This window comes from Spermophilus citellus (genome assembly GCF_964194105.1).
Source record: "Spermophilus citellus genome assembly, chromosome: 4".
Classification (NCBI taxonomy): Eukaryota; Metazoa; Chordata; class Mammalia; order Rodentia; family Sciuridae; genus Spermophilus; species Spermophilus citellus.
In genome coordinates this window covers 33,562,098-33,575,281 of record NC_138185.1, presented here as the reverse complement: position 1 = coordinate 33,575,281, position 13,184 = coordinate 33,562,098, and the positions used below count along the sequence as shown (strand labels likewise).

Below are 13,184 nucleotides of genomic sequence, written 5' to 3'. Positions count from 1 at the left end.
TAAAAATAATGTTTCCTTAAGTCAAAAAAGAAATAATAAATGTGATTCAAAGATTTTAATTATTTTAATAATTGATTATAAATATAAAGGTAAGTTTGAGGAAGCTTTTTCTCAGTACTTAAGTTGCTCGGTTTACTCTGAAATTGACTTATAACCCTTTCTGTTTATGCTTCTTATAGGTTTGAGTGGCCGTTTCTTTGTCACCACTCTTCCTGCATTTTTTCAGTAAGTAGAAATAATTTTTCTGGTCTTGCAAAGATTATAAATCAGTCAGTATATACCAGGTATTCTGAGGAGTTTTTCATGACGACCACACTAGTTTAGCAGAGTGTTTGAGGAGAGGAAAGCCTGCATTGCTCTGAATGATAGATGTCAAAATATCAGGTTGCCTGAAGTGCTATGGAGAAAGAGAACCTAATATCAGATGGGGAAAAAGGTATAAGTAGGGGTCAGAGAAGATTTTCTGACCCCTATATATAGATATAAAGGTGTGATAACTCTTAATGGGTACGTAGATATGAATTAAACCAACAAGGTGAAGAAAATCTTCCCAGATAAAGGAAATAGCATAAATAAGCTCAGAGAAATGAGACAGCTTCTGAGAATTTTAACTGTTTCTGTATGGCTGGCCCACAGGTACAGTTGGATCATGCTGGGTGATGAGGCTAGAGAGATTCAGTAGCAGGGGAAAGAGAAAGGAAAAGATGGATTTCAGAGATTCTTATAGATGAGATTATTGGGGTTTGGTGACTTATTATCCAAGGAAGGAACAGTCTGTGATGACTACCAACAGGTCATTTAAAACTATCATGTGATATTTCTGGCCTACAAAATCAGAAGCCCTTAAAATAAAATGAGACCAGAATGGAGAATATAGTGTTAAGTGCTTATTTTGATTCCAAATGGAGAAGTTCCAGTGGCAGTTTGATGTCAGGATCTAGAACTATGAAGAAAGATTAGACTGGAAATACATGTTGGGGATTCCTTGGGCTTGGGTAATATCAATTGAAATATATGTAGGGAGAGCATATACAATGAGATGTGAAGCAGGTGAAGGCTAGAGCCTGGGGTTGACTAATAGGACATCTGCCAAGGAAGACAGTGATTGAGGAAACTGAGAAGGGATGGTCAGAGTAGTAGGAATTCAGGCTAAATGAACTGGGAGTGTGGCTCATTAATGGAGCAATTACCTAGCATGCACAGGGCCATAGGTTGGATCCCCAGCACTCCCCTCCCCTCAAAAAAAATGTCAAGCTAAGGGAAGAAGGAAGGAGTGTCCAGTAGTCAACAGTGCCAATATCATGTGAAAGAAAAATGTCAGAAAAGTACTCCATTGTCGTGGCATTTATGAGTCATTGGAGAACCCCAGTCAAGTTCAATGGAGTTGTAGGAGTAGGACCCTCCCTCACAACAGTCCCTGAGTGGTGAATGAGTAATGAAGAGAAGAAAATGGTAAATGCAGACACTTGCCCTGGTGAGACTTGACCATGGTAAGAAGGTAAGAGGGAGGGAAGACTGAAGGCGATTGTGAGTGTTTTTTTTTTTTTTTGTTCTTATGATTCCCAGGGGATGGACTGAATGCCATAAGTTTGGAAATGTGGATACAATTTTTTAAATCTGATAATAATGGCTATTTTGCTTTTAGGACAGAAAAATTAAAATAATTCTAGCAAAAGTAATGAAAAATAATTTGGCAAATTAAACACTGTCGAGAACTTTGCTTGAAGTTGCAAAATGTTAAATGCTTTCAGTTTTAGAATTTCTCATGTATAGCCATACTTATTTTGATTTTTATGATCTATAGCCAGTTATATTTTGATTTATTTCTATTCTACTTGTTCTTATAATCTGTAGTGCAAAGGATGGAATATTCCGCCGTTACCGTGGTCCAGGAATCTTCGAAGACCTACAGAATTACATCTTAGAGAAGAAATGGCAGTCAGTTGAACCTCTGACTGGCTGGAAATCTCCAGCTTCTCTAACGTAATTTTTAAATTTTTTAATGATAAAGTATTAAAAACAAAATACTAGGTATCAAGTTACCCTGCTTAAAAGCCTACATTTTTCTTCATATTCACTTCTGTTACTCATATCACATACATATGCCCATAATTGGCTCATGGAGGGTTTCTGATTTTATGATCCACTTGTATTTCAGGTAGTTTTTATTCTGTTGAGAACTGAGTAGCCAGATTTCTGTGGGTTACAGAAAGCCTCCCCTCCAGCTTTTGCCTGTTGACCACTTTCTCTTTATAAAATATCATATTGAATGCCAGTTGTTTTTCTTTCTTTTTCTTTTATATTATTGGTAAGATGGAGGAGCAGTTCTTTCCTGAATTATAGTAATTCAGGAAATAATTTATAAAGGAATAAATTATTTGTTGTGTTTTATGTGAAAATAAAGCATATGTGGTTTTTAACTGCCTGGCAGAATATTAGTGGCAAAAACTTTTGGCCATGATCATAAACTTTATAATACTTGACAAGAAAGATAAGGCCAGATCATGGTAATTTTTTCCGTAGTTGGTTTTAATTTCAAATAGACATATTTAAGTAATTTTATTTTAACATGCAGGCATAATTTCCCTACTAACATAGGAACAAATGGTTTAATATTTCAGGAATAAATCATCTAGTGGCTTCTATGTTAATGTTCAGGAAACATATAACTTACCCTAAAAGCAGCTTACCTCTAGCCTTTCTTCTACAAATAATTAAGCCTTGATTTTATGCCAGATGTTTTTTCAGGGTGCTAGGTATTTATCAGTGAATGAGACAGACATGATCCCTCTATTATTTTTAGGTAACTCAAAGTGAGTAAGATTAGAAAAAACTGGGGATATCAAGAGTCATAATCTGGATAAACAAAAATAGCATAATTGGTTCAGTCCCCAGCACTGCAAAACAAAAACCAACCTGCCAAACAAACAAAACTGTTCTTTACTAAGATAGGTAGAAACTGAGGGGTTCTGGGCCTATTAATTTAAAAGGGAGGGTTTAGTAGGAATTGCTTGGAGGGAAGAACTTGAAGTGTGAGATCTGAGGGACAAGGACTAGCCCAGGTAAAGACAGGGGAACACTATTCCCAGCGACAAGTATGGCATGAACATAAGCCCCAGTCTGGTAAACACCTTGATGTACACGTGGAGCAAAGTGGTGACCAGATTGGATCATGGTGCAAGGGAGAAGAGTAACATTAACTTTACAAGTAAGAGGCAGGCTGAAGCTAGATCCTGTAGAGCCTGTGACCCTGGAGTCAAACTTGGAAGTTATCAGTCCATGCAATGAGAAATGAATGAATGATCAGAGTCTAGTTAGAAGTATTTCATAGTGTCCATCTTTGAGATGATAGCTTGTAGAAGAGTGACAGTGGTGGAGAAGGAGAAATGAATGGATTTAAAGTATGTTTTGAAGGTAGACTTGGCCAAGGTGAAAAGAGGGAGAATTCACAAGTGAAAACTGGGTTTCACGTTTGAGTAGCAGATGAATCTTAGTATTACTTACTTATTTAGGGCAAGAGAAGATCAATGACTCTGTGTTGGACTTAATGAATTTGAGATGTAGACTTTGTAGAGCTGTTAAATTGGTTACATGGAAATGGGTCTCCATGATTTCAGGAACACAAATAGAGGTGTCCATCTAGGACACGCCTACATGGTGTTTAAAGTCTCAGAAGGGAAAAAAAAAACACCTAGAAAGAAATAGGATTGCTTAGTATTGATCCCCGAACTATTTCCAAATTAAGAATTTGCATAGAGAATAAGTCAGCAAAAGAAAACTGAAAATGAATACAGAGAGGTAGGAAGAAAAATGGAGTGTACCATTTTCCAGATAACAGGTACTCAAGAAGGAAGGAGTAGTTACTTGTGTCCCTGTTACTAAGAGATTAAGGAAGATCAAATGGTGACATGGACATAGAAGTGAGATCATGTAATATTAACTTTACAAGTAAGAGCCAGGTTTGAATGTTAAGATATGATGCGGAAGAAATAGTGAACACTATTCTTTGGAAAAATTCATCTGTGAAACTGAAGGAACACTTGAGGTCCAGGGTTGCTCTTTTTAAAAGATGGGAGGAAATATATATGCATGCTGAGGAGAGATGTCCTGCAGAGATGGAGTAACACAGGATGAAGGGATTACAGAAAGAACCAAGTCATTAATAGGACAAAGTGAAAAGAACTAAGGCACAAGAGTAATTGGACCGTAGTAGGGAAGATAGAATTTCTTGTTGAAATGTTAAGGTAGATGCAGGTATACACCAGACTTAGATTTGGTGGTAGAAAGATAAGAGAGATCACATAATGGCTTCTGATTTCAAGGTGTTTGTTAGCAATGAGTATTTTAGGAGTGGGTATACATGTAAGGTTTAAAGAGAGGGAAGAGGAAATGAGCTATTATCCCAGAGTCTTTAAAAGATGCCCTAAGACTAGGTGGAACTGAGTATTCACTTAGACTGGGCTTCATCTGTACATGTAATCTTTCCCCAGAGACATTCAGATGTTTATGTTTGGGATTTTTGCCAGACATATACAATGAAGGGAGAAAAAGCCAAGAAATTGTAATGTATTTACCTTAGGCAGATTCAAATGACGACCACAGATTGTAAACTGTGTAAGAACAGAAGTCAATCCAAGAAAGAGAACAATGTGTAGTGAGATCAGTGAAGGGTAGTCCTTCTGATCTGAGTGTTTTTTTTTTTTTCTTTTTCTTCTTAGTATACATGACCAGTTGTTCTCTTCTCTCTTTATTTTTTAAGGATGTCTGGAATGGCTGGTCTTTTTAGCATCTCTGGCAAGATTTGGGTGAGTAATCTTAAGTAAAACCATCACAATTATATTTGCAGAGAGATTCTTAAGAATAATTGTGTAGCTTTTAGGCAAATGGAAAATTCTGCTTTTCTCCTTAAGTTATACAAATTGTGTTTACAAGGGAATAATTTGATCAGGGATCTGTCGCTACTTTGTCTAAGTCATATCTTTTTTTTTTTTTTTTTGGATTGTAAATTAAAATTCTTATCAAGGCAAAAGGACTTATATCATTTTATTTCATATATAGTATTTTAATTTTCTCATTGACAAATCTCCCTACAGATCAGATTATCTAAGTATGAAGGTATTAGTATATTTCAAAGGTCACTAAACGATAGCCTATGGGTAGGCCACTATTTTTGTAAATAAAACATTATTTGAACACAGCCATTTTCATTCAGTATTCATTATCTATGACTGCTTTTATATGATAGTGGTAGAGTTGAGTAGATGTTACTGACAGGGAGTTGTGGTTCATGAGCCTAAAATATGTCTTATCTGACCTTTTTATTGTTTGTGGACTTTTGCTGTATGTAATTATAAAATTTCACTTAGTTATTTCAGTGTACTGTTGTTCAGGTTAAAATGTTGAACCATTATATAACCTTGGCTATGTCTCTGACCTTTTGTTTCCCTTTTCTGTAGAGGAGGCTAAATTCAAAGATTGAATGAAAGTGCTCTGGAATTAATTATAGCTCAAAATACTTAAAAAAATTCTTCAGACATGAATTCTTGTTTATGTTTTTTTCTAAACAATGATCATAGGTCATGGTATCATATTTGAAACCTAACATTTAAAGAACTCAAGAAGACTCTGTTTCTTATACACATTTATATATAGTGAGGGAAATTTAAAAACAACCTTTCATATACCAGTTTCTTATATATTCTGCCTTGTTAGATAGATATCTATTTCATGGGGGGGTTTTTTGTTTTGTTTTTTTTACAAGAAGCTAATCAGAGACTTGGATTCAGTCTTTTTGGTTAAACTTTAACTGGTTTTTTTTGGCATTTTTAAAATCACATTCAACAATAATTAGTATTTTTCCTTTTTCTAAATAGTTTTCATAAGTTTTCCTTCTGTTGATTTATTAACATTGGTGCGAAGTTTAGTCAAGAGCTGAGAACTGTGAATTGCAATCCGAAAATTGAGAATAAGGATTTTGCCTTTTGCAGTATGTTGACATTAAAGGTTGATTATCATATAGTCTAATAGATATCTGAGCCTTGTAGATTTGTTGGCTATCAGACAGCACTGAGAGCAAGATCTTAGCACAGAACCTATGATCTAAAAATTAATAGGTGAATTTATCCTCCAGGTTGAGAAAAAAATCATGACTTTCATTGATGCTAGAGAAGAGTTTTACTTTCAAAGACTATATCAGGGAAGATATATAGTTAGTACATTCTACTAGCTCTTGACTTCTTATTTACAAGATTTATGATATTTGGCCTGATGGGGCCTAGTCCTTGATGTCCCATCAGGTCTTTCTGGTCCCCATTTCCAAATCTTGGCATAGTCTGGCTTTGTTGGCCTTACTTAGCAGTCTTAGCTGACTGTCCTACCTGCTTAGTTATCTGACTTTTTCTTTTGCTCAGGAGTCTCTTGTCAGGGTCAAATATATAATTGTCTGGAATGTCATCTGTTTTTAACTTATGTCTAGATAAAATAAAACTGTAGTATTAACAATGAACAGAAGTAAAACTGTAGTATTAACAATGAACAGAAGAAGCACAGCACGTGGTGTGGGAGGGAGAGACAGATCATGGATGAGGCTAAAACATAAAGTGTGGAAAGTCTCAGAGAAAGAAGATAAAAACATTTAAGCAAGAAAGAAGTAATGTGTCTAAAGCTAGAGAAGCAAGATTGGTGATGTCTGTCTATAGTCTTTTATCCTACTGAGATTTTGTGGATATGTATACAAATAGAAGTCAATTTTTCCTCAGCAGTCAACTTTCCTGCGTGACTAGCTGTTAGAAGTAAATTTTTCTGAAAAGAAAGATGCAACTTATTAATTGGGGGGAGAGAGCAAAACATTATGTATCACTTATATAGAAAAATGCCTAGACAGATCAAATAGATTCTTGACAATGATATTCTTTAATACTGGAATTCTGGCTGATTTTAAAGACCTGTTTTTTTTCTGTACTCTCTAATTTTTCCGTAATGGAAAAAAAAACAATAGAAAAAATGTCAATATCTAGAACATCAGATCCTACTAAACTAGTGATTCCTTAAAGTCCTTGAATTTCTGTTTTAGGAGTGAAGTCAACTTGCTTGTCTGACATTTTGGAGTTTAAAACTGGACCTTAGGATTCTAGGGTTGCCTGGTATTGTGATACCCACTTAGCTGAATTCCTATGAACTCAAGAGATTTTATTTGGTTTGCATTTGTCCTTCTTCATTTTGCATCAGCCTCCCCTATCTTCTTATTTGAAGTGAACCCTTAAGTAGGGCAGTTGCTTGAATAGCCTTTTTGCAGTTACCTTGAACCCTAGGATTTTTTTTTTTTTTTTTTTTTTTTTTTGTAACAAGGATTGAATCCCAGGGCAATTATCCACTGAGTCACATCCCCAACTTTTTACATTTTGAGACAGGGATTCACTAGTTTGCTGATAGCTCATTAAGTTGCTAGCTTTGAACCTTCGATCTTCCTGCCTTAGCCTGCTGAGCTGCTAGGACTATAGGCATGCTCCACCATGGCCAGTGGAACCGTAGGAATTTTTGATTGGTAATTTGTACCACAATGTGGCTAAGAGTAAATGATCATCAGTGTTCTCTCCATCAACAAATTCAAATTGTCTTTCTAATCCAATCATAAGGGCATTCACCTGTATACTAGATATCTTTGTATAAACTCATAGAAGTAATCCTGTCCTCATGGATTGTCTTGACATTCCACATGCTTCACTCATAAAAGGAGTCAATGAAGTCTAGGAGGTGAACAACTTAAAAAGTTTCTCAGAGAGGAGACATCCTCAAAGTCCAGAGTTGACTCTGATTTTCTAAGGCAGTAGCAATATAAAAAACTTTAAACACTTTTATTAAAACTTAAAATGATTCAACTTAATGCAATGTTAATACTCTCAAAACAGTATAGGGTGAGGTGAATGTCATGAAGGTGATGTGAAGAAGATTGCATTTTAGGAAGCACTGCGGTTGGCTTTGGTTTCATAGTCAGGACTAGGGTTCTCCAGGCTGAGATTTTTTTGTCTGATGGCACATGTGTGGACAGAGATGTTCTAGTCTTTGTTTTCTTATCTCTCTTTATGATTGGATACCATGCTTCAGAGGCACTATCCTTCTCCCTTTCAAAACACAAGCCATCTTTTTCCTCCTTGTGTTCATGTTTCTGAAGCTGTTTGCTTTCTCTGACATAGACTGTTCTTACCAGAACTCTTTGAATGTTTAGCATAGAATCTGGCACTTAGGTTATATTTGATAACTACTTTTTGTAGTTATAATCATTAATCATTGCCGTCTTTATTATTTTATTTTCCCCTTCTGGTGATAAACAACAAGAATACTTTTTAGTTGTTGTTTTTGTTTATTTTAAACAAGACTAATTATAAACTTAAAACACAATTCTGTGGCACTTGTACAACATACATACTTTTGATAACTAGGTTTAGTGTTTAAATATTTAAAATATTGTTTGATCAAATTTGGTGAATTACTAAAACTAATATAGGATATAACTTATGTCTCCTAAAGGTCACTGTTGTTATGAAAGGGCATAGACATGGCAAATTTTAGCTAAACTAAGGCATGCTTCATCCTGGAGAGGACAATCTGTTTGATGAATATCACCTTCTCTTTTGATTAGATTATCATAACAGAAAATTTAGTGTTTCATAAATATCCAAGGATGAGAATTAAAGGTCTTGCATGTTTATATTGGAGAATAATACTTTTTTAAAACTTGAGGGCTGGGGTTGTGGCTCAGTGGTAGTGCTGCTTGACTAGCATGTGGGAGGCACTGGTTTTGATTCTCAGCACCACATATAAATAAATGAATAAAATAAAGGTCCATCAACATCTAAAAAAATTAAAAAGAACTTGAAAACATTCCCTTGTGATTTACATAGCAGTGTCTCTTGTTTTACTGTGTTTTTCCCCCGCTTATAAAAATGTCTAGAATGTTTTGTAGAACATTACAGTGAGACTGTGCCATTCACGAGGTTCCTTTCATGGACTCTACAAGAGATTGCAAGTCTGTGTCTCATTGCAAATATTGGGGGTAGAACATGGAGGAGGATTGAGTACTCCACTACCACCGAGGAGTCCTTTCTGCCTGCTCACACATAGGGAAAATATTTTGGCAGTTCTGATATGTGTGTGTGAGGGATCAAGCCTGTCCTTGACCTCAGAGTATATATCCTGTGATATAGGCAAGTTCTAAATCCAAAGACACTCTGTTTTTCAGGGCCAATTCAGCTTTGAGTGAGACTGTGAAACATTGGTTTGGATGGGTGGATGCTCTGGGTGGCATTTTATTCAGCCTGTAATGGTTTAGACTTCTGGAGGGAGTCCTGGCCTTCATGGGGAAGGAAGGTTCTGCCTCTGACCATGGGGACCTTGGCCTGGTTCCTTAAATCCAGTCTGACCACTGATTGGTCTGTTCTCATTTACTCTGTTGTAGTGATGTTTTTCATTTGGTCTTCTCAACTCAATTATATGTTTAGCCAGAAATTAGCCCTAAGTCAGATAATATAATATATAATGGTATAGGTTATCATACCCATCAGGTGACATTTGAGTGCATTTTCAGTAAATACTTCCTTGTAACGAGAACATGTAATATTGAACAAGGACCAGGATTTTACACAAGTGAAAACTGGTATTTAAAGAAACATGGTTAAAGAAACAAACATGAAAATGTAAAATTAAATCAAATAAGTGTTAGTCAGTTATTATTTTGGACACACATACATACACACATGCACACATGTACACATAGGCAAGGGGGACCAAAAAAATCTTTGATGATGGAAGAAAAAATGAGCAAAACAATTTTATCATAGTTCTATCCAGATCTTGAAGCAAAACTCCAGGTACTTAATATTGTGACTTATAACATTCACAGAGGGTCCCTAAAGCCATTATGAACTCAAAGTAAACAGATAAAGATTCATATCTACAGTTTGTGAAAACATAACTTGATTAATATCTTTAGTAATAATTACCTGAAAAACCACAAGATGGCAGAGTTTCTTTAAGAAGCTCAAATCGCTTCAAGAGTGGGTTGGTATAAGAATTGAAGTGAAGCTCATTACAATAAGATAATGTTTTGAGAATGCTAAAAAATGTTGGACTCAGAATGCAATGATTCAAAAGCAAATAACTTACTAAAATCTAAAAGTTAGAAATTTTCTTGAAAGTTGCAATCATTTATTTTGCAGAAAGGGCATAAGACACATTCATCTAAAAATTTCAGTTTTTTTATTCCAATCACATAAATGAGATAAATCAGAAGACACAAAACAAGTTCCAGAATGCATCCCTGAGTCAGCACGGAGACAGATTGACTTTTAGTATCTTAATTAGTATCTTAATTTTTTGGCACATTTCAGAGCTTAATCATGTTGATTGCACTGAGTCATCAAGAAAAGCATAAATTGTCCAATAAACATTGTGTTCTAAAGTAGGAAATGTATAATACCTTTTGAACTTACATTGAAAGAGTTTTAAACTACCCTTCATAAGCAATCGTCCTGACTAAGCACAGACTGATGACAAGTGCCATCAACAGAAGAAAGACAGCAGCTTTACAAATTGTTTGTTTATATTTCATGTGATTAGTTCAAGCATTTGGTATCTTTTCCTTATCCAACAAGTGTTGATTGAATACTTTGATTGCATGTGTTAGTGCTTAAAATGTTTGCTGAGTCTTCATTTAGATCTATCAGATTATATGAGATCATTTAACCAACTTTTTTGTTTGCTTGTCTTTCATTCAGAATTAAGCCAGAGTAAAATGTATTATTAAATTGCCCAAAATAAACTAGGAAACCAATGGGAATGATTTAAATTTTGAGAAATATGAAATTAAACAGAAACTTGAATTCATTTTCATCTATTTTATCAGTTCTAGGCAGATCATTTAATCATTTTCTTTGCTTGTTGATTATATCTATATAACTTGGAACCATTTTACCCTGTGTCTAGAAATTGCTTGGATTAGGCAATGTAAGGATCAAAACAGATGACTAAATTACCATGGGGAAGCATTAGCTCTGCAACTTCGCATCTAAGTGGACCTTGACATTAAATGAGCAGGTTCATGTCTATACCCTGTGTGAGTTAGTAGGTAACTAGTTCCTAGCTAAGATTGTGTCTCTTCAAGTATTTGTGATTAGAGTCCCAGAGAATAGTAAGCATAAGATAATGTATGCTCTACTGAAAGACTAATAAAATCTCATTTGCTTAAAATAAATTAATCAAAAAAAATTATTTTGTTCAGTATTGCATTTTATTTCTTGTAGTAGTTAATAAAGTTGTTAAAGGGTAGAATAATAAGTCTTATTTGAAAAAGTAAATATGGAGACAATTTTAAATAGTTGGTTCTGTAGTAATTTTGCTTTAAAAATTTCTAAAGGACCAAGAATTTCATTTTTTTAAAAGATGCCATGTTATGATTAAATACTGAATATATATAATTATTTATATGAGGGACCAAAACAAAACAAACAAAACAATTATGATCGAAGAAAGGACTAGCAAAACAGTTTACTAGAGTTCTGTTCAAGTCCAGAGCTCTAGGGAAAGATAACTCTTTTCAGATACAACCTTTATAATTACTCTGAGTATTTCAATGTTGAAAAACTTGACTTACTCATTAAGAGTCATTTGGGTACATATTTGGGGTCATTTTGTGGAAAAATGTATGGATAGACAATTTACAGGTTGGTGTTAGAAAAGATGATTAAAATATTTTTGGTCCTCATTACAAGTAATTTTTTTTTCTTTCGTTTGCAGCATCTTCACAACTATTTCACAGTGACCCTTGGAATTCCTGCCTGGTGTTCTTATGTCTTTTTTGTCATTGCCACTTTGCTTTTTGGCCTCCTTATGGGTCTGGTAAGAGAGAAAACCAATCTTTTTCTTCTTTAAAGAAATGTGGATTTCCTGTAAAACTCAAAGGGGACTAAGAAAGAAAAAAACACAAAACATTCTTTTGTGTATAATCAAGTAATTAAATAGCATTTGATTATTTAATGTTACTTTTAAGGGTAATATGAGATATAATAGAAAGTTCATTAAATTATTGCTCCCTAGTCCTATCCCTTAACTATTCTGAAGATGTGTTTTTCCCAGAACATAAACACTGGTGAACGAAGAAACAGAGACCCCGACTTGATAGTTTCCAAGATAATTGAGTTGACTATGGTTTTTACACATTGCCTACTTGATTAGACTATGGTGGTGATAAGGCCAAAGTTGTGAATTTGTTTCTTACTTAGATCAAAGTTTTGTTTTTTTTTTCCTGTTCATATCCTCCAATTGAACCTCTGCTCCTGACCAGCTGCTTATACATACAGCTGCTTATACATATTTGGTTTTCCTGAGGTGAATTTTGTAAAATAATGTGGATGAAAGAACACTGTCATTAATGTGGGGGGGGGGAGATTCAGAGTAAATCACCATGTTCTCCTTGGACATGAAAATCAGTATCCAGTAGGTATCTCAGTATTTTCTCCCTAGGTGTTTTAGGTGAAAGTTGAAATAATAAATTTATTTATTTAATTATATAGGCAACTATAAATGTGTGGCATATTTTACTTTTTTTTTTTTTTGAAGGGGGGACTGGGGATTGAACTCAAGGGCACTCGACCACTGAGCCACATCCCCAGCCCTATTTTGTACTTTATTTAGAGCCAGGGTCTCACTGAATTGCTTACTGCCTCGCTTTTGCTGAGGCTGGCTTTGAACTCCCAACCCTTCTTCCTCAACCTCCTGAGCTGCTGGGATTACAAATGTTTACCACCACACCTGGCATATTTTACTCTTTGATACAAATTATTTTTTGTCTTTCTCTTAACCTGCCCTTGATCAACTTGATTTCCTGTTGAATTCTTAGAAGTTCTGAAAAGCCTTTTTACTGTATGGTAATTACATAGCTGTTAACTACTCCATGGTGAGAATAATTAAAGATTATAAAAGTTTTATATTAAAGAACAAACTTTTAGGTAAGATTGTGTACATTTCTTTTTAATAAGCTTAAATGCTTAGCAATTGACTTGATACTGAGTCACAACTTGGTCTGACAAAGTAATAACTCTAAGGAGTGGAGGACACTTGGTTCTTATTTTTCCAAGAGCATGCTGTATTCACATTATGGCTTATCTTTGAGATTTACTACTGGTGTTAAC

At 34.8% G+C, this 13,184-nt stretch overlaps 1 protein-coding gene across 1 annotated transcript in view; it reads left to right on the top strand.

The window, feature by feature from the left end:
- TMX4 (thioredoxin related transmembrane protein 4) overlaps nt 1-13,184 on the top strand; it is a 40,295-nt gene that overhangs the window by 17,493 nt on the left and 9,618 nt on the right. The window contains exons 3-6 of the mRNA XM_081291728.1: nt 180-225; nt 1,855-1,983; nt 4,760-4,805; nt 11,791-11,892. Coding sequence (XP_081147854.1) covers nt 180-225; nt 1,855-1,983; nt 4,760-4,805; nt 11,791-11,892 — 323 coding nt within the window. The remainder of the gene's footprint in view (nt 1-179; nt 226-1,854; nt 1,984-4,759; nt 4,806-11,790; nt 11,893-13,184) is intronic.